Source organism: Choloepus didactylus, chromosome 1 (genome assembly GCF_015220235.1).
Source record: "Choloepus didactylus isolate mChoDid1 chromosome 1, mChoDid1.pri, whole genome shotgun sequence".
In the NCBI taxonomy this organism is placed as follows: domain Eukaryota; kingdom Metazoa; phylum Chordata; class Mammalia; order Pilosa; family Megalonychidae; genus Choloepus; species Choloepus didactylus.
The window spans coordinates 196,791,981-196,814,754 of NC_051307.1; the positions used below are offsets into that span (position 1 = coordinate 196,791,981).

General features: G+C 35.8%; 1 protein-coding gene across 8 annotated transcripts in view; it reads left to right on the top strand.

Annotated features, from left to right (window-relative positions):
- TCAIM (T cell activation inhibitor, mitochondrial) overlaps positions 1–22,774 on the top strand; it is a 103,393-nt gene that overhangs the window by 27,046 nt on the left and 53,573 nt on the right. For 6 of the 8 annotated variants that reach the window (XM_037848633.1, XM_037848632.1, XM_037848616.1 and 3 more), the window contains exons 7-11: positions 4,649–4,746; positions 5,029–5,120; positions 9,422–9,493; positions 19,519–19,751; positions 20,391–20,522. In XM_037848633.1, coding sequence (XP_037704561.1) covers positions 4,649–4,746; positions 5,029–5,120; positions 9,422–9,493; positions 19,519–19,751; positions 20,391–20,522 — 627 coding nt within the window. Of the gene's footprint in view, positions 1–4,648; positions 4,747–5,028; positions 5,121–9,421; positions 9,494–12,573; positions 12,680–19,518; positions 19,752–20,390; positions 20,523–22,774 lie in introns of those variants that run through there. The other 2 variants (XM_037848628.1, XM_037848635.1) reach the window with 2 other exon arrangements.

Sequence of the window (22,774 nt, forward strand, 5' to 3'; positions counted from 1 at the left end):
AATGCCTCTTTGTTGCTCAGATGTGGCCCTTTCTCTCTGGCTAAGCCAACTTGAAAGGTGAAATCACTGCCCTCCCCCCTACGTGGGATCAGACACCCAGGGAAGTAAATCTCCCTGGCAACGTGGAATATGACTCCCGGGGAGGAATGTAGACCCGGCATCGTGGGATGGAGAACATCATCTTGACCAAAAGGGGGATGTGAAAGGAAATGAAATAAGCTTCAGTGGCAGAGAGATTCCTAAACGAGCCGAGAGATCACTCTGGTGGGCACTCTTACGCACACTTTAGACAACCTTTTTTAGGTTCTAAAGAATTGGGGTAGCTGGTGGTGGATACCTGAAACTTTTAAACTACAACCCAGAACCCATGAATCTCGAAGACAGTTGTATAAAAATGTAGCTTATGAGGGGTGACAGTGGGATTGGGAATGCCATAAGGACCAAACTCCACTTTGTCTAGTTTATGGATGGATGTGTAGAAAAGTAGGGGAAGCAAACAAACAGATAAAGGTACCCAGTGTTCTTTTTTACTTCAATTGCTCTTTTTCACTCTAATTATTATTCTTGTTATTTTTGTGTGTGTGCTAATGAAGGTGTCAGGGATTGATTTAGGTGATGAATGTACAACTATGTAATGGTACTGTAAACAATCGAAAGTACAATTTGTTTTGTATGACTGCGTGGTATGTGAATATATCTCAATAAAATGATGATTAAAAAAAAAAAAAAAAAAAAAAGAGGTTATGGAGAAATAAGAACACTTATTCACTTTTGGTGGGAATGTAAAATGGTATAGCCACTGTGGAAGACATTTTGGTGGTTCCCCAGAAACTAAGTATAGAATTGCCATATGACCCAGTGATCCTGCAACTAGGTATATACTCAGAAGATCTGACAGTAGGGACATGAACAGACATTTGCACACTGATGTTCACAGCAGCATTATTCACAATTGCCAAAAGATGGAAACAACCACGTGTCCATCAACTGATGACTGGATAAACAAAATGTGGTATATACATATGGTGGAATACTATGCAGCGGTAAGAAGAAATGAAGTCATGACACATATGCCTACCTGTATGAGCCTCAAGGATGTTATATTGAGTGATATAAGTCAGACATAAAAGGAATAATATTGTATGATCTCACTAATAATAAGTAAATGTAGCTAACAAACTTACAGTGTTAATATCTAGAACATAGGTCACCAGAAGATAGAATGAGGGCAGAGAATGGGGATCTGATGCTTAATTTGGGCAGAATATGTAATAAGGTTAATTATAAATGTTTGGAAATGGATAGAGGTGATGGTTACACATTATAGTAAGTGCAATTAAGAGTGATGGTATGTAGGTACAATTGTGGTTGAAAGGAAAAGTTTAGGGATGTGTATGTCACTAGAAGGAAAGCCAGAGGATGAAACTTGGGACTTTATAACTTAGTGAACCCTCTTGAGGCTGCAGTGTTCCTGAATTGATTGTGGTGATGAGAATGCACAACTAGAAGACATTGTTTGTATTGTGTTAGGCAATAATTTCCTAGACTTTACACCCAAAGCATAAGCAACAAAAGAAAAAAATTGATAAATGGGACCTCAACAAAATTAAAAACTTGTATGCAAAGGACTTTGTCATGGAAGTAAAAAGACAGCCTGTTCAATGGGAAAAAACATTTGGGAACCACATATCCGATAAGAGTTTAATATCCAGGATATAAAAATCCTTTCTCTTTTTCTTCTTCTGATACTCCCATAGTGCATATATTTGTATGCTTAGATGTTGTCCCACAGGGATTTTAGGCTTAGTTTGTTCTTTTTTACTTTTTACTTTCTGCTCCTCAGTCAGAATCATTTCAGTTGTCTTCGAGATCACAGATTCTTTCTTCTGCCACCTCCAATCTGCTTTTGAAACTCTCTCGGGAATTTTTCATTTCACTTACTGTGTTCTTTGACTCCAATATTTCTCTTGAGAAAGTCCCATAATGTTCATTCATTGTTTTCCTTATATCCTTTAGTTCTTTCTCCATGTTTTTCTTTATCTCTTTGAGTATATTAAGGATCATTTTTAAAAAGTCTCTGTCCAGTAAATCCAAAGTCTAGTCCTCTCTGTTGATGGTTTCTGGATTTTTATTTTGTTCTTTTGGATGGGCCATTATTTCCTGTTTCTTTGTTTGTCTTATAATCTTTTTTTGCACACTTTCATTTTAATATTTTAAAACGTTAACTCTAGGATTTCATTCCTAAACTGTCTGTTCCTTACGTTGTGTCCACCTGGTGATAGAACAGAGATTTTCTTGAATGCCAGGAGCTAATCTAAACAAACCAACCAAGGCAAAATCACCTTTCACTGTCCTTGCAAATTGGCTCTCCTTTGGCTGATGGTCTCCTTCAGAACTTAGCCTCCTATCAAGATGATCAGCCTGAGGCAAATGGGAAGTGAGGATCCTTTCTGTTTTTTCTGAGCCTGCATGGAGCAGAGACATGGACTGTGCTCGTTACAGGCCTTAGGAATTCCCCTGTTTACAGTTTATGGGAGTTTGAATGAATGTGCCCTCTACTCCCTTTGAGCTAGACTTTCATCCCCTCCTGGGTACTCTCTTGAGTAACTTGATGCTTTCTTGGGTCACTTAATCCAGGATGCTTCAACTTAATTGTTTCTCCCACTGTCCCAGCTGTCTTCAAGCTGCTTCTCTGCCCTCAGGACAAAATCTGGGAGGGCCAGCCAGAGACATATTCCCCAATGGATTGGCGCTGACATATATGTGCCCCAGTGTGCACACAGGAACCTCTTTGCCCCTTCTGGAACAGGGCTAGGGACCCACAATTGGATCAAGCTGGCTCCACCCTGCATTGTGGAGGGGGTGGGGAAGGGGCCAGCAAGGGAGTCAGGAGCTTTGAACTATGGCTTTTGAAGCTGCGCTTTCCTGATTTAGCACTTGTGGGGTTAATGCAGCCCTCTAACTGTTTTCTTCTGTAGTTTTTGGGAAAGTACCTATCTTTAAGATTCCTCTGCTGCCTTTGCCTGAGGGTGGCTGGAACAATGGCTGCCCTCCTAGCCAGCCACCAACAATCTGAAGTAGCGATCAAACCACACACCCCCAGAATCCCGAGGACTAGGTCTTTATGACCTACCCTGGCACCAGAAAGCTGCACCAGGAGCCTGAGCTCCAGTCCCCACTGCCGCCTGCCATGAGGCTGAGGGAGGGGATGTTAACCACTGCAGGGATGGCCAAATTCACAGGTCTTTCTTGCAGTTTACCAGCCTCTTCCTCCCACGCCTCCCTGGATGCTGCACAGTGTTCCCCTAGACTCCAGAGTTCAGAGTGGTTGATTGAGACAGTTCTTTGCCAGTTCAGTAGTTGTCTTGGTGGAGGGACTGATTCCTGGAGATTTCTACTCCACCATCTTTCCACCAAGCCACTCCCCAATTCTCATGACCGGATTTCGTAACATAAAAACAAATAACCATAACTGTACAATATTGTGGAGAAATCTCTTGGTTTTAATTTATAATACATTAAATACTGGTTGTTAAGATTATAAAGGGGTTCTGAGCCCAAAAGTTTTGAAACCATGGACATGAGTGCTTCTCCGTTTGTTGGAAAATTAGTCAAGTCTTCAATTAATGGAAACATTGTGACTAATGACTTTTTTTTTACTTCTAAACAACTTATATGAAAGAGTGTTTATTAATAACAACAGCATTTTGTAGCTTTATCACTTAAAATATATTTAATTACAAATAATCAAAAATTAATGTTAATTCTTTGGAATTATATCTTAGTTTTTGAATTTTGGGTTAAAGGGAAAATAAAAAACAGTTTTCATTTTATCAGAAATGACTTTTATAAGAATCAGTGTTAGGAGAAAGTAGGAACCTAATGTTCTTTGAGTGCCTGTCTCGAGTGTCCAGCTCCTTCACTTATGTTTACATTTTATTTATGCTACCTGTAAACCAAGGAATGTTCCCATTTTACATGTATGAAAGTAAAACCTTAGGAAGGCTAGAGCAGCTTGTTCAAGGTCAATCTCAGAATTAGAATCTCAGAATTAGAATTCAAAGATGGTTTTTTTGATATCTCTTAAGAGGCGAATGTCTCTTTATACTTACACTTACACAGTGGTACTTCTGTGACATGTGAACATCTGGTTCCATTTTTTCACTAATATTTTGGTTTATAAAATAAGCAGATTACATAATGTCATAAAATTACTTTCTCTAGTATAAGATTAAAAGGACCTGAAAAGTGTAACTGGAATTCCTAATTAAAACTTAAAACTAAAATGAAATCATTATCATTTTACAATTTGAAGGAGAAAGAGAGATTTTCTTTCAAAGTTTTTCTCATTTAATCTTATTTTAAAACAGAAATGACATAGTGTATTTACTAGTTTTAAATCTCTGGATATCTGAACACAGTAGCAATATTTTTACCCTCTGATAAACAATTCATTTCTTATTTGATTGCTTCTTGAAAAATCAACTAGCTATGCTAGAAGGCATAAAATAATTTCAAACAAGTTGTGTGCCTACTTCAGAAAAAAAACCATTGACTTTCAAAGGAATCAAGCACTTTGGGGTGAATACTTCTTTCCTCCTCCATTGCTGCTGGTTGCTAATTTGCCTGTTTGTTCTGTTGAACCTAGGTGGCAGAGAAGTTGGGGGATTGCCCACCGCTGTAGCCAGCTGCATAGTTTAGGCCGTTTAGCACAGCAGAACTTGGATATACTTAAAAATGCAAAAGGTAAACATTTTCCAATATGCTTTTCAGGTATCACTTAGCTGCTATATACATCTGTAAATTGTAGGGAAAACTAAGTGTTAAAAGTCTTTACAGATATGACTATCACAGCTGAATTTTTAAATCTGTTCCTTTGAATATAAAGCAGTGACATAAAATTAGCCATTAAGCGTCTACTGAATTTAATCCTGAATTTATACACTAAATTTAAATAATTAATTGCACAATTTTAAGAGAATGAAGAATATCTGGACAGTGACCAAAGGGTTTGTGTTTTCTTATCAGGGTGTACAATAATATTTACAGACCGTTCCGGGATGAGTGCAATGGGCCATGTGATGCTAGGAACAATGGATGTCCATCATCACTGGACAAAAGTAAGAAAAAGTTTGAAAGCAGGAAAATCTCTTTGATTTATCACCAACATACTTTTGTTTAAAACAATGATATTATTTCAGTGAATTTAAAGAAAAACTAAATTATAGCTTTTAACTGATTTTAAATCTGTTACAATACTTAAAGACTGATTTGATTGTTTTTATTTGGAAATTTTAGTCTTTTCTGAAGTGCATCTTAAAAGCCTGCATTCTTTTGTTTTGTTTTTAATAGAGTTAGTGAGGTATAATTGACATACAACAAACTGCACCTATTTAATGTGTATAATTTTCTAAGTTTTGACATGCCTATACTCATGAAACCGTTACCACAATGAAGATAGTGAAAATACCTTGTCACTACCAAAAGAATACTCATGCTTTATATATCCTCCCTCCCATCTCACTACCCCATCCCCGAGCAACCACTGGTTTGCTTTCTGTCACTATAAATGAGTTCATATTTTATAGTGTTTTATATCAGTGGAATCATTGAATATGTACTCTTGTTTTGTTTTTTTTTGTCGGTTCCTTTCACTCAGCATAATTATTCTGAGATTCATCCATGTGGTTGCATATATCAAGAGTTCTTTTTATTTTTTTCTTTTGATTGCCATGTAGTGTTCCATTGTGTGGCTATACCACGGTTTGTTTATCCATTCACCTGTTGATGGACTTTGTGTGTTTGCCTGTTACAAATAAAGCTGGTTATGAACATTTGTGTACAAATGTATGTATGGAATATATTTCCTTTTCTCTTTGGTAGATAAGAGTGGAATGGCTAGATCGTATGGTAGGTGTCTTTAACTTTTTAAAAAACTTGGTATGGTCATCTTTTTAATTTTAGCCATTCTAATAGGTGTGTAGTACCACCTCATTGTGAGTTTAACTTGCATTTTCTAATGACTAATGGTGCTGAACATATTTTCATGTGCCTATTTGCCTATTTACAATCTGCTTTTCTCCTCTGAAGAACTATCTGTTCAAATCTTTACTCCATTTCTTAAACATTTGTTTGTTTTCTTATTATTGAGTTTAAGGTTCTTTATATATTCTGAATACACGTGCTTTATCAAATATGTGATTTGCAAACATTTTCTCCCAGTCTGTAATTCATCTTTTCATTTTCTTCACTTTGTCCTTCAAAAGGGCAGAAGTTTTTAATTTTGATGAAGCTTAATTGTGTTAAATTATTCTTTTATGGGTTGTGCTTTTGGTGTCATATCTAAGAAATCTTTGACTAATCTAAGGTAACAAAGATTTTCTCCTTTGTTTTCTTCTGCAAATTAATAGTTTTAGTTTTTACATTAATTCACAATTAACTGTTTTGAGTTTATATATATATATTGCAAGATATGGACCCAAGGTTTTGTTGTTTTGTTGTTGTTTTGCATATGGATATCAAATTGTACCAGCATATTTTATTGAAAAGGTTATCCTTTCACCACTGCATTTCCTTTGAACCTTTGTTAAAAATCAGTTGTCCATATATGTGGGAGGTTATTTCTGGACTCTCTTTTCTACTTCATTGATCTACTTCTCCACCTTTGTGCCAGTGCCAAAGTTTTGATTACTGTAGCTTTACACTGAGTTCTAAAATCAGGTCGAGTTAACCCTCCAACTTTTGTTCTTCTTTTTCAAAATTGTTTTGACTATTTTTGGTCCTTTGCATTTCCAGATGAACTTTAGAATCAGCTTTTCAATCTTACAAAAAAAAAGCCTTCTGAAGATTTTGGTTAGGCTTGTGTTGAATCTATAGATCAATTTAGAGAGAATTGACATCTTAACAGTATGAGTCTTCTGACCCGTGAACAAGGATATCTCTCTATTTATTTAGATCTTTACTTTCTTTCAGCAGTGTTTTTTAGTTGTCAGTGTACAGGTCTTTCACATCGTTGGTCAGATTTATCTCTAAGTATTTCATGGTTTTGATGCTATTTTAAATGGTGGTGTTTTTTAAATTTCAATTTCCAATTCTTCTTTGCTAATAAATATTAATACAATTGATATTGTATGTTAAACATGTATCCTGCAACTTTGCTAAACTCACTTATTAGTTCTAGTAGCTTTTTTACAGATTGTGTCAGATTTTCTACAGAGACAATTATGTTGTCTGCAAATAAAGACAGTTTTATTTTTCCTTCCAAATCTGTATTTCTTTCATTTATTTATTTTTTTTTCCTCATCTTCTGGGCAAAACCTCCAGTACAAAGATGAAAAGAAGTGGTGAAAGTGGACAAGCTATCTTGTTCCCGCCCTTAGGAGAAAAGCACTCAGTCTTTAACCATTAAGTATAGTGTTAACCAGAGGTTTTTCATAGGTATAATTTTTTTAAGTTGAAGAAGTTCCCTTTTATTCCTAGTCTGTAATTTTTATAAGGAATGAATCTTAGATTTTGTCAAATGATCTTTCCACATCTATTGAGTTGATCATATGGTTTTTATTTTTTGGTGTGTTATTTATATGGTGAATTACATTGATTGATTTCTAAATATTAAACCAACCCTGCATTCCTGGGACAAACCCCATTTAGACATGATGTATGTCCTTTAAATATATTATGAAATTCAATTTGCCAAAGTTGTTCAGAATTTTTGCATTTATGTTCATAAGAGATATTGGGCTGTAATTTTCTTTTCTCGTGGTTTCTTTTTTTTTTTTTTTTGGTTTTGGTTTCAGAGTAATGCTAGCCTCATAGAGTGAGTTCGGGAGTATTCCTTTCTCTTCAGTGTTTTGGAAGAGTATTTGAAAAATGGTTTATAATTCCTTAAATGTTTGGTATAATTCCCCAGTAAAGTCACATGGGCCTGTAGTTTTCTTTTGTGAAGAAGTTTTTATAATTTCAATTTCTTTAAACAGGGCTATTCAGATAATCTGTTTCTTGAGTGAGTTTTGGTAGTTTGTGTCATTCAGAAAAGTAGTGTATTTCATCTAAGTTGTCAAAGTTATTGACATGAAGTAGTTAACAAAATTCCCTTATTATACTTTAAATATTTGTAGAATCTATACTGGTGTCACCGCTCTTATTCCTGAGATCAGTAACTTATGTCTTTTTTTTTTCCTGATCAGTCTGGCTAGAGGTTTAATATTTTTAATTGACCTCAAAGAACAAGCTTTTTGTTTCATTGATTTTCTCTTTTGTTTCTCTTGTTTAATATTTCATTGATTTTCACTTTATTATTTCCTTTCTTCTTTTTACTTTGTATTTAATTTTCTCGTCTTTTTCTAATTTTGAGGATGCAAGGATGGAAGCTGAGGTCATTGATTTGAGACCTTTGTTCTTTTCTAAAATAGGTGTTTAATGCTATAAATTTCTGCTAAGTATGTATTAGGGGATTCCCACAAATTCTGAAATGTTGTTTTTATTTTTATTAGGTTCAAAATAGTTCCTAATTTCTAATTTTATTTCTTCTTTGATCCATGGGTTTAGAAATATGTTAATTTCCAAATATTTAGGGATTTTCCAGAAATCTTTCCACTATTAATTTCTAATTTAATTCCCTGGTAGTCAGAAAATACATTTTATATGACTCAAATATTTTTTGTATTTATTGAAGCTTATTTTATGGCCCAGAATATGTTCCATCATGGTAAATTATCCAGGAGCACTGGAGAACACCCTACTGTTGTTGGGTGAAGAATTTATAAATGTCAATCGTGTCAAATTGGTAGAGAGTGTTGTTCAAATATATGGTATCATTGCTGAGTTTCTGCCTTCTTTTTCTTTCAGTTATTGAGAGAATGTTGAATTTTCTTACTATAATTCTAGATCTGTTTCTCCTTGCAGTTCTATCAGTTTTTACTTCATGCATTTTGAAGCTGTTAATTGGTTCATAGATGTTTAGGGTTGTTATTGTGTCTTTTTGTTTAATGGACCCCTTTAATACTATAAAATGACCTTCTTTACATTCCACTCTCTGAACCCCAAAAAAGACATGTACTTTCCAAATGCAAAATACATTCATTCCATCGCAATATCACAAAAGCCTTAAATCATTTCAGTAACAATACAGATACAATACAAAGTCAAAAACAGTACAAAATTTCATCAGACTCAGTTACAGGCATGGTCTGTCCTAAGGCAAAATTATCCTCTGGCTGTGGACCTGTGAAACTTAGAGCAAGTTATCTACTGCCAATACACAAAGAAGGGACAAACATAGGATTAACATTCCCATTTCCATAGGGAAAAATTGAAAGGAAAACAGGAATCACCAGACCCAAACAGTTCCAAAAAACTTCAGGGCAAACTCCATTAGATTTCAAGGTCTAAGAATCATTTATAGAATGATATTTTATTCTAGGGTCTGGAGAGAGCGGCAGTCCCATCCTTTCTAATGGCTTACACAGTGGCCCTGCTGTCTCCGAAAACTGGGGTAAGAGTTGCAATATTGGAGAGCATTGGGGAGACCACTTTGTTCTCGGCCCCACCCTCCTCAAGTATCTGGGTAGCACCTGGACTCTCTGCCATCTGTGGGGCACACACTCAACCCCTTCAGAACAGTGGGATGGTGGCAAGGCTCTCCTCAATCCCTGGGGAATGTGTTCTACCCTCTTTGAGGCCTGAGGCGGCAACATTTTTCTGCCTGCCCTCTTCCTCCAGGGCAAACTCACCCGCTCCACATACATGGGTAGGCTTTTTCTCCTGGCCTGAGATTTCTTAGTTCCAGACCCCAACTTCCATGCTTCTGCCTTTGAAGTCGTTTTTCCTTCAGTGTGTCCCTTTACTATCCCTTTTAGTCCAGAGTGGCAGTGGTTCCATTCATACAGATTTCAGAAAAAAATTTTGTTGGCTTAGCATGTGCATACAAGGGTCACAACCATCCATCACACAATATAATTTTCCACAAATCCTTTCTGGATAATTGCATTTCCAATCCTGGTTTTTTTTTTCTGAAATAGCTGACTGGTTCCATGTTTAGTTAAATCCTCATGTGCGGAAGTATTCTCTGAGGACTCATTTTCCAAAAGCTCAAAATTTTCCAAACTATCATTTTCTGGTTTCTTTGTACCCAAGAGTTCAGTTCTCAGCTTATCCCTTTCCTCTTGCATTTTGCTATAAGCTCCAAGGAGAAGCCAGGCTGCATTTTCCACATTTAGTTTGGAAATTGCCTCAGCTAGATATCCCAGCTTGTCGCTTTCAAGTTCTCTCTTCCATCCAGCACCAGGACAGTTTTGCCAAATTTTCTGCCACTTTAAAACAAAGATCATCTTTCTTTCAGTTGGCAGTGACACATTCATCATTTCTGAGGCCTCATCAGAAGTATCTTTAGAGTCCATATTTCTACCAACAGTCTCTTTAAAGCATTCTAGGTCTTTCCTATTAAACTCCTCACAATTCTTTAGAACCTGGCCTTTATCCATTTAAAAAGCTGTTCCAGCATTTTAGGTGTTTGCAAATTTTAACAGCACCCCACTCCCGGTACCAAAATCTGTCTCAGTTTACTAAAGCTGCTGGAATGCAATAGACCAGAAATGGATTGGCTTTTTAAAGGGAGATTCATTAAGTTACAAGTTACAATTCTGTGGCTGTGAGACTGTCCAAATTAAGGTGCCAACAAGAGGATACTTTCTCGGAGGAAAGGCTGCTGGTATCCAGGTTCTCTCCCTACATCGGAAGGCACATGGTGACGTCTGCTGTCCTTCTCTCCCAGCTTCTGGTTTCAAATCTCTCTCCTCAGCTCCTGTGGGTCTCACTTTATTGCTTCTCTGAGGCAAACTCTGGATTTCATCTCTTAGCTTCCCTTGGTTCTCTCCAGGTTCCAGCTCCTTCGGTTAGCATCTCCCCCAGGGCATTAACTTCTCCAAGCATCTGTGTCTGAGCTTTCTCCAAAATGTTTTCCTCTTAAAGAACTCTAGTAAGCTGATTAAGACCCATCTTGAATGGGTGGGGTCATATCTCCATGGAAACAACCTAATCAAAAGGTCCCACCCAAATAGGTCTGCATCTACCAGATTGGATTAAAAGAGCATGGATTTTCTGGGATATGTAACAGTTTCAAACCAGCAGACCCTGGTAATATTTTTTGCTCTGAAATCTCTTTGTTCAATATTAATATAACCATCTCAGCTCTCCTTTCACTAGTTTTGCATGATGTATCTTTTTTCTAGGCTTTTTCTTTTAACCTATTTGTGTTTTTATATTTGAAGTATGTTTCTTGTAGGCAGACTATAGTTGAGTCCCGCTTTTTTTAGCCAATTTAACAATCTCTGTCATTTAATTGGGTCCTTAGACCATATACATTTAATGTGATTATTGATATGGTTAGGTTTTTAATTTACCATCTTTCTATTTGTTATGCATATATCTTATTTGTACTTTCTACTCCTTTTCCTCTTTTTCTACCTTAGTTGGGATAAATTGAGTATTTGTTATGGTTATATGTTATTTCTTTTGTTAGTATATTAACTATAACTTTAGTGTGTATTTTACTGGTTGTTTTAGGGTTTATATTGTTTATCTTTAACTTAACACATTTACCTTCAAGTGATTTTGGATATTTTCTATTGCTGTGCCTTCAAAAACTCATTAATCTCTCCTGCAAAGTCTAATCATGCTATAATCCCATTCAACGTATTTTTTTCATTTCAAACATTCTAGTGTTAAAATCACTAGTTCAATTTGAGCCTTTTTAAAAATCATCCATGTTTCTACTTATCTAATTAAGCATATGTAAAACAGTTATAATAACTATTTATGACATTTTCTGCTAATTATAACATCTGTATCAGTTCTGGGTTGATTTTGATTGATCAGTTAATGTGGGTTGTGTTTTCTGCCTCTTTGCATGCCAGAAATTGTGAATTTTACATTATTGAGTGCTGGACATTTTTTCTTAATGTAAATCGTCTTGAGCTTTGTCTGGGATGTAGTTAAGTTACTCAGAAAGAGTTTGATCCTTTCAGGTTTTCCAGATTTATTAGGCACATCCATAATAATGCTTAGTCTAGAATTAGTCATTCACTTCTACTGAGGCCACACCAATGGTCTTTGAATTCTTAAAAGTTTTTCCATCTGGCTGGTGAGAACAGGCACTATTTCTGGTCTTGTGTGAGTGCAAGATACTGTTCTCTTCCATTATTTCAGATGGTTTTTCCTTCAGCCTTTCCTTAAATGCATGCACTGATTAGTACTCTGCTGAAAACTTGAGGGAATCCTCTGTAGCTCTCTTCTCTATGGTACTTTGTCCTGTGAACTCTAGTGCCTTGATGTCCCTGGACGCTCAGCTCTGTCTCCCCAACTTAAGCACTACTGTGCTCTGCCTCAGTTCCTCCTCCTTTTCCATGGCCTAGAAACTCTCAAGGCACTATGTCTGTCAGTCATAGGGCTCACCTCTTTTATTTCCCATCTCTCAAGTATCATTGTTCTTTATTGTCTGATGTCCACAGTTTTGAAACCATTATTTCATGCATTTTTGTCTGTTTTTTGTTTTGTTTTGCCTTTTGGTTGTTTCAGGCAGGAGGGTACATCCAGTCCCTGATACTCCATCTTGGTCAGAAGTGGAAGTCCTCTTGCATCCTCTTTTAACACACCAGATACTGCTCCCTTTGTATCTCTTCAGGTACCTTTCTTATTGCCCACTATCACCAATCAGTTTGCCTTTTTATTAAAAACGGTAAGATGCAATTTCCATTTGGATCTGCTAGGCATTATTTGATGAGATTTTTGCAGGACAGCACTGTTCAAAGCTGATGACCTCTTCTGATAAGGTGACTGGGGCAATGCTTCTATTTGCTGTAGGAGAAAAAGCCAGTTGTGAGTTCTACCACCCTCCTCCATTATCTCTTTGTTTTGCTTTAGTTTAGTACAGTTATATTGGGCCATGTAAATACTCTATTAAAGTATCTCAGCTAGAGTTAAAGATGGGAAGAATCTGAGAAGAATGTTGGGAACTGAAAATGTCAGTCCTAGATGCTTACTCTACTTTGGAGATGACAGTAGGGTTATCCATTTCTCCAAATTTATCACCAGTAGCCACCCACAAAGCAATTCCAGATTTTTGTATTACTTGGTGATATGGATTATAAAGGTAATTTTGCTGTATACATGGAAAAGCAATATAACCACAGGACAAGAGCATGTATTCTGGGGTCTGGAAGGTCTGAGTTCAGCTCTCCTGTTTAGTTTTGGGATCTTAGGCAAGTTTTTTTGTTTTTGTTTTTGGTGTTTTTGTGTGTGTGTGTGTGTGTGTTTTGTTTGTTTGTTTGTTTTGAAACAGTTTTATTCACATACAATACAATCCATCCAAGTAAACAATCAGTCATTCCTGGTATAATCACATAGCTATGAATTTACCACCACAATCTATATGAGGAAATTTCCATTTTTTCCTCAAAGAAAGAGAAAGGGGAGGGAAAAAAAATAGGAGAAAAAAATAAAGAAGAAAAGATAAAATAAAATACAATTAAAGGTCACACAACAACACCACCACCAAGAATCCCATATCACTCCCTTATATCCCCCTCTTATAGTTAGGCAAGTTTTTAATCCTTCTCAGACCTCCATTTTCTCATCTATAAATGGGAATAATTAGTATAGTTTCCTAACAGCTGTAAGGATTCAGTGAGATAGTGCAAGTCAGGTACCATGCACAGAGCCAGCATATGGTGAGCACTCAATTAAGTGTTCATTCTTACTATTGCATTTTCAAAGTATTTACAGGTTTTGTGCATATGCTGAATATGTATTTTCAATATTGCAAATATTAAGGGCCTAAACTGTTAATCAGTGGTTTATCTTTGAATTTTCATTTTTTATTTTCTCTGGAAATATTACTCCTAGAAAATTTATGTCAAATTATATACTACATATATAATGCAGTTCTTAAATTAAAAGGATGTATCTCTTGATAATAAATTAATTAAAATCTTTGAAAGGCAACACCATGGAATTAATAAAGATGAGGAAAATGACTTTTAAGTTCTTCCAACAAAATATTAATCTGATAGCACAGAAAAACTCTCATAAACAACATTGGAAATGTGTTTATTCTTGTCCTTGCTCACAAATAAGCATCTTTAATATTCATGTGCTATGTAATATAACAGGCGTTTGACTTGTGCACACCTTCCTCCTCTGTGTATACTGTATGTGCTGCTTCCTCTAGCCATAATGCCTCATCCGTCTGACAGACAGACCATCATACATACCATAAAAGCTTCCATGACTTGGCCCCACCTCTGTGCAGTTCTTCTCTGCCACCCCATCCCTGCTTGAGTTTCTGCAAATGCATTTATCACACTGTATTATAATAACTTATTTCCATGTCTGCTTCCCTTCTAGATTGTGAGCTCCTTGATTTTTGATATTTTTTATTATGTACATTTGTGTCCTCCTTGCCTAGCATAGGATGTAATCTGTTTGTCAAATGAGGGAATGAATGTTGCAATGTAGAATTAATGTTAATAAATTGTAGCATATCTGTATATATAAAAATAGTGAATTCATTACCGTGTTATCTTATTTCCTATTTATGTAAGACTGTCTGTGTATCAGGACTCCATAAATAGACAACTTTCTGGAAGAAATTTCCTAAAATTATTTCATTTTGTCATTTTAATTAATCTTTATTACATAAACAGTAAAACAGCATCACCCAATAAACAACTCTAAATAATAGAAAATAATTCACTTGTAATACAGACACCCTAAAAACAAACTCTTTGCATTTGCCCTTAGTCCTTCCCTAGGCCTTGTCTATATTCACTTTTGTTTAAAAGCTTAAGTGGGGGATTCTTAAAGGATGGTTTCTTCCTGCATCCCATGTGGCCTCCAATCTTAACACCAACTTTAGCTCCAACTGCTCCATATCTCCCAAGCCAGACAGAACCTGTCTGTGCTGGAGCACTGGAGAGTCCTAGTGTAAGAATCTGAACACTCAGGTCAGGGGGAAATTGAGGCCATAAGATGGCCCTGGATCCCAAAAGAAAGACTGACATGTGCTTAAGTGGGAAGTCCCCGGAGAGCAGAAGAGGAATTGAGCAGGTAAGCTGAGCCCTTACCATCTCTGAGGCTTGCAGAGGAGGAAGAGGCCAGGGAACAGAGAGGCTTTCATTTTGTGGATAGTAGGGGACTGATGTCCTGCCTACTATTACCCCACAGGGCAACAATCATTGCATCATCCACCACTCTCAGGATTCCAACAGCTGAGCTTCAGTGACAAAAAAATAAAAATAGCACCCTTTCTCAGGGGCCTAGCAACCAAATGGGGAAAGAACAAATAGAAAACTCTTAACAAAACAGAGCAGCCAGAGCAGAGAATTGACATGGGAACAAAAAAAATAATAAAAAATCCACATCCAATGCAAAACTTAAACTGAAACTAAAGAGCATGATATTTGAACTAACCAAATTTTAAAAGTACATTATGGGAAGGAAGGGTATTGAGATTCAAATCAGTGACTAGGTTTTTAGGTAGAAAAGATATATCAAAACATAGAGCAAAAATACAGTGAGATAAAAATCATAAGAGAAGTGCTAAAGAGACTTGGAGGATAAATCCTGGAAACTTAAGGTGCAACTAAGAAGTGTTTCAAAGTCTTACAAGCTCCCACCCAAAAAAAAAAAATCTCAAAGGAAAAAGAATCAAACTGATCCCAAACTCCTTATCTACAACACTGAAAGGGAAGGTAGAAGAGAGTGAAACAGCATCCATAGACTTCTGAAAGATTCCATGATCCAGCCAGGATAGCATTCATCCACCACAATATAAGAAAGTTATATTTTCTGATCTTTGCATATCCAGAAATACCACCCACATACCCCATCTGAGGAGTATAGGCTGGAAAAGGGCCCTAACCAAGAATGGTGGGAAACTTCTTCAACTTGATAAAGAGCATGTCCAAAAAAATCTTCAGCTAACATCATACTTAACGATAAAAGATTGAATTATTTCCTCTTAATAGTAGGAACAAGGCACTGTTCCTCTGTCACCACTTTTTTGCAACATGGTACTAGACATCCTAGCAGCACAGTAAGGCAAGAAAAAGAAATAAAAGGCATGCAGATTGAAAAAGAAGAAATAAAACTGCCCTGTGTTCGAACAACTCGACTAGCTAAGTAGAAAATCCCAAGGAATCTACAACAAAACTTCCTAAAACTAATAATTGAGTACTATGAAGTTGCAGGAGACAATATCAACACACAAAAAATCAATTGTATTTCTATATACTAACCATACATTTGGAAACTGAATATAAAAACATAATACCATTTCATTGCTCTAAAGAAAATGAAATATTTAGGTATAAACGTAACAACACATGTGCAAAACCTGTATGCCAAAAATTACAAAATACTGAAGAAAGGAATTTTCTTTCTTTCAAGGATTGGAGGACACAACACAGTAAAGATTTCAGTTCTCCCAAAATTGATATGTAGTTTAATGTAATTCATATCAAAATCCCAGAAAGATGTTTTGTAGACATGAACCAGCTTATTCTAAATTTTGTATGGAAAGGCATAGGACCTAGAATACCTAAAACAATTTTGAAAAAGACAAAGTGAGAAGAATCACACTTTCCCCAATGCCAAGGCTTACTATATGGTTACAGTAATCAAGACGTGTGGTATTGGTGGAGGAACATAAACATAAATCATTGGGACAGACTAGAGAACTGAGAAGTGAACCGAAACAAATGTACCCAACTGATTTTTACAAAGGTACAAAAGCAATTAGATGTAGGAAGGATGGCCTTTTCAATAAATTGGACAACCATAGACCAAAACTTGAACTTCTACCTTAATCTCACGTCTTATTCAAAAATCAACCGAAAATGAAACACACTAAAATGTATATCAATGTAAAATGTACCACTGTGAAACTTAGAAGAAAAAGCATAATATCTTCAGGATCTGGGTCCAAACAGAACTCTTTGTTTAGAATTCTTACACTGAGATCAAAAGCCCAAACTATAAAAGGAAAAATTGATAAAATGGATCTCATCAAAATTAAAAAATTTTACCCCCCCAAAAGAAACTGTTAAAATAATGTAAAGACATAGACAATAAATGATTTTCAATCTCATTTCTTTCTTTATGCAAAAATTTCCTTAAATGGATCACAGACTTAAATGCAAAATGTAAAACTATAAAACCTTTAGGAAGAAAGCAGAGGAGAAAATTTTCCAGATCTAGAGCAGGACAAAGAGTTCTTAGACTTGACACCAAAAGCATAATTCATAAAAGGAAAAATCAATAAATTGGATCTCATCAAAATTAGAAATTTTTGCTCTGTGAAAGCCCACATGAAGAGGTTGAAAAGATAAGCTACAGACTGGGTGAAAATATTTGCAAACCACACATCTGACAAATGATTAGTATCTAGAATATATGAAGAACTCAAATTCAGCAGTAAAAATCAAATAATCCAATCAGAAGATAGAAAAAGACATTGACAGACATTTCACCAAAGAATATATCCAGATGGCAAATATGCACATTAAAAGATGTTCAACATCATTAACCATCAGAGAAATTCAAATAAAAACCACAATGAGACATCCCTACATACCTATCAGAATGGCTAAAATGAAAAATAATGACAACATCAAATGCTGGTGATGATGTAGAAATACTGGATAATTTATATATTGTTGGAGAGAATGGAAAATGGTACAGGCACTCTGTAAGACAGTATGGCAATTTCTTTCAAAACTAAACATGCACTTACCATATGACTCAGCAATTGCATTCTTGGACATTTATACCAGAGAATTGTAAATGTACGTTCACACTACAACCTGTACTCAAATGTTCATAATAGCCAAAAACTGAGGGGGAAAACCCTAATGTCCTCTAACGTGAGAATGGTTAAACTGGAACATGCATGTCATGGAGTACTATGCAGCAATAAGAAGGAACAGACTTCAGGAACTTAAATATATGTCACAACTTGGATGATTCTCAAGGGCATTGTGGTGAGTGAAAAAGGTCAATCTGAAAAGATTATAAAAGTATGAGTCTATTTATATAACATTCCTGAAATAATAAAAAGAACAGATTAGTGTTTGTGAAGAGTTGGAGGCAGGCAGAGATGGCTGTTGCAGTAAACAGGCAGCATGAAGGATTCTTGTGAAGGATGTGTTCAGTATCTTACTCTGGTGATATGCAAATCTACACGTGTGATAAAACTGCATAGAACTAAATGCAGATACACACGAGAAAGTGAAACTAGTGAAATCTGAATAGTTAGTGGATTGTATCAATATCAGTTTCCTGGTTGTGATGTTATAGTTTTGTACAATGACATCATGGGGGACACTGCATAAAGAGTATATAGAAGGTATACGAATCTACAATTATCTCAAAATTAAAAGTTTTAAAATATAGTTTTTATATTTTAGAAATTAAATATATATATATATATATATGTTTATATATTATGAATAACCCATTGGGAGAAAAATTGAAAAAGTAGGGAGTAAAATTATTTTTCACAATATTAGAAATAAATTATAAATAATTCATAGACTTTTTATATTGCTATGGCTTTTGTTGTAGCAGAGTTTTTGATGCCTTTCAGCTCCTTAAGTTTGTAAAGATTGCCAGCTTTTAATATAAACTCTAAGACCTTAATGTAGCACACAAGGAAATTCCCTGATCTGGCTCCTACCTTCTCTTTCCACTCACCCACAAACATGTCACATTCCAACCACACCGAACTCCTTGTTGTTTTTGAACACACTGTTCCTTTCCATGCTTCCATGTTTGCACAAAATGCCCCCACATTCATCTACCCTTGTAAAATCCTATTTATCTTTTAAGATTGGTCAGATGAGACTTTCTTAGAGACCTTTTCTTGAATCTCTTTGTACCCATTCCCACCCTGATGTGGTACTTATTACAATGAATTCTGTTTATTGTTTTGTTTCCTTCACTCAGACTGACAGCCCCTGGCAAACAGGGATAATATTTAAAATCTCTACACTTCAAGTGCTTAGTTAAATGCTTAAGCACATGCTACATGCTCAATAATGTTTATAGCATTTAATTGAATTTAGTTGAATTAAAGAATTCTGAGGGAATAGACTTGAAGTTGGAATACATATGTTTTATTTCTAAAACTCTGCTCTAATATACCATTTAATCATTCTAAACTATTTTAAGATTTTTAAATATTCTGTAAATATTCATACTAAGAACTTATTTTTACTTTGAACAGGGTTTTTTTCTGCAAGCTCTTTTATTTTTAAGATTTATAGTGTTTTATTTTAAATATAAAATTTTCCAGCATTACATTAATAATTCAGTCTTTTTCTTATCTCTTACTTGAACTTTCCTTCTAGGAAAGTGATGTTCATGTTAAAATTTCTCAGTACTATTTATTAGAATCCTAAAATTGGGTTATCATAGTAACATAAAAACTAAATGTTTCTTTCATCTTATTTTTTACTACTACAGCTTTTTGAAAGATTGCCAAGTTATTTGGACCTACAGAGGAGATTGATGCTTTTAGAAGACCAAATAAGCTATCTTCTAGGTGGCATACAAGTTGTTTATATAGAAGAATTACAGCCAGTATTGACACTTGAAGAATATTACTCTCTTCTTGATGTGTTCTATAATAGACTATTGAAAAGTAGAGTACCTTTTCACCCTCAAAGTCTGCGTGGTTTACAAATGATCGTTAACAGGTAAATATCTAAAACAGAAGGATTGCTTTCATTCTTTCATTTAGGTGGCTTGTGTTTGTAAGTGTATTAAATTTTTTTGAATTTCAATGTGCAATTCTTGCAATTAAGAAAATGATGTCACTATTTCTCTTAGTGATACTCTTCCATGTTATGAAAGCCAACATTAGATCACTGAAGGATTGCATCTCTAGAACATTCTGTGAACATATGCTCCCATTGTGGGCAAAATCGATGCTATGGAAAACTTCATAGGCTTAAACTATTGTTAAATCAGCAGCCAGTATTTTTTGTGCCTATACTGCTTGCCAAGCACTGTACTGGGTGCCCAAATATTAATATATTTAGTACTATGTACTTGGTGACATTTAGTAATAAATGTTAACACTCTTTAGCTCTTACAGCCTCACCCTGAGGTGGGTTACTAACCCATTTTACAGATGAGGAAAGTCACAGGGCTAGGAGGAACGGTCCTAATAAAGTGTGTCTTTTTGGAGACAGCAAAGATTTAAGTCAATTTTACTGTACTTTTAAGGGGGATTTTCTTAATTAGTTCTTTTTCAGTTAAAACCAGTCTCTTAAAATATTTTCTTTGGAGTGGGAAGATCAATGTTTTTTCCTTCATTTTCTGTTTCATTACAGTGATAGATATGCTCCAAGTCTACATGAACTCGGGCATTTTAACATCCCCACACTCTGTGACCCAGCCAGCCTCCAATGGTTTATTCTCACCAAAGCCCAGCAGGCAAGAGTGAACATGAAAAGAAAGGAAGAGTAAGTACAGTTAACCCTCTGAAAAGTCATATCATTCAATCTACCTTTTAAAAAATTATTTATTCGGAAGTGATATAGAACATTAAAATTGTATTAAACTTAGGAAATCTACTAATATTCCATATTTATTTATTCACTACCTTATTCTGCAAGGGATTAATATCCTATTTCTTGTTTGATTGTTGGGCATTTGTGTTGTAAAAGACAAACTGAGGCAATTTAAGATTTCATCAGAGTTTATTTGAGCAATAAATGATGTGCAAAACAGGCAGCACCAAACTGAAAGTGGTAAGGAGCTCCACCGAGGGAATGGAAAAGAGAAGCTTACATAGAGCAAACAAGGAAGCAGGAAAGGAAATGTTCTAACTGGATAGTTTTCCAGGGGAAAGGCCATTTTTGATTGTCTGGCTTTAAGATTTTACTTTTTAGTACAGCAGGCATTTATAGAAAGGCACCCTCTTTCAAGTTTTAATCATGCTACTTGGGTTTGTTTGGTCAGGGACTGGCCAAGGTCAGTCACCCCCAGTCTAATAGACTCCTGAATTTTAACAATTTCTTCCAAGTTTGGTCATCATCTCAGCTCTTCAAGAGTGACCAAAATTTTAATTTAGCGCCATTCTCTGCCACCACTGTTTTATTTATATTTGGTTTCGTTGTGTAAGTCGCAGGTGATGATGTTGGATTCATCAAGGGTATCTAGCCTTTGTCTTTTTGTTATTGTTTCTGTTGCTGAAGTCCTTTCATGACCATCTGATGAGTTAGTAACTGCAAAAAAAAGCATTTAGGACTCTTGAGAGAATATAGCCCTCCAGGGAGACCATTATGAGGATTACAAGGATGATAATACCAAGAGACTGAAGGAAACTCTTTGCCCAAGGTCCCCAACTTCCAAACCAATTGTTGCTGAACAGATCAAAGAAGTTGGAGACAGGGACCTTTGTAGCCAGTAGAGTAATTTGTTCTATAATTTTGTGAAGTTGAGTTTTTACAGTACCAGAAGTGTTTATCCAGGTACAACAAGTACTATTTGCCACAGCACAGACTCACCCCTGTTCAGCCAATAAATAGTACAAGGCTATTTTGTCATCCAACACTACTTGGGAAGGGAGTCAAGAGATACTTTAGTTGGGTGGGTATGGCTTTAGCAGTTTCATCAGCAAGTTTATTTAGGGTTGTAGACAAAATTTTTATTTATAGCTTTATTAACATTAATTTTTAGCCAAGGGAGGAGAGACCTGTCAAAGGAAGCAAATCCTGAATTATGCATGCCCTGCAGACAAATCTCATCTTACTCAATTATGTAAATTTAAAGTAGTAGTTCAATGCTTAGTTTTTAATTTATTATAAAGGGATAAAGCAGCATTGAGGAGACCAAGTGCACATTGTCCAGTCATTTGCCAACTGTTAAGGCATTATAGTGCCCGAGTGTTTTGCTTTGCTAAAGCTGATGAAATGCAATATTCCAGAAATGGGTTAGCTTTTAACAATGGGGATTTATTAGCTTACAAGTTGTAATTTGAAAGCCATGAAAATGTCCACATGAAGGCATCAACAGGACAATACCTTCTTCCTGAAGAAAGACTTCTGGCAATCGAGAATCCTCTTATCACATGGCCAGACACAAAACAACATCTGCTGGTCTTTCCCAAGTTTCACTGCTTCCGGCTTCTGGCTTCAGTGGCTCCCTCTCTCAGTTTCTGTGGATGTGTCCTTGTCTCAGCTTCTCTGGAGCTTTTTCTGTGAGTTTCTCTGGCTCTCTTAGATTCTCTTAATTTCTTCTGTATGTGTTTTATCCTCTTATAAAGGACTCCATAAGAGGATTAAGACCCAACCTGGGGCAGACCTCAACCAAAATAACCTAATCAAAGGTTCCTACCTACAACAGGCCTGTACCTACAGGAATGGATTAAAAGAACATGATCTTTTCTGTGGTGCATACAGCCTCGAAACTACCACACCAGTCGAATGTGGTATTTGTTTACCCAGAGCCTCTGCAAATAAAAATAGCCTGTGGGGTGCAAATAATTCCAGCCAATGTGGTGAGATTTATTGCTGGGAATACTATGTATCCTTAGTAACCATGGGTCTGGGGCATTGGAAGTACAAAGAATTGACCAAGGTGTATTTGCCTTTTAAGTTTTTGCACAATTGGGATTTGGGGCTATAATTGACAGTAGTTGTAAAGAAAATTTGTAGTTCATGGAGGCATTTGGACTATTACAGTTAGGTCTCCTAATTCTGTTAAGATATTT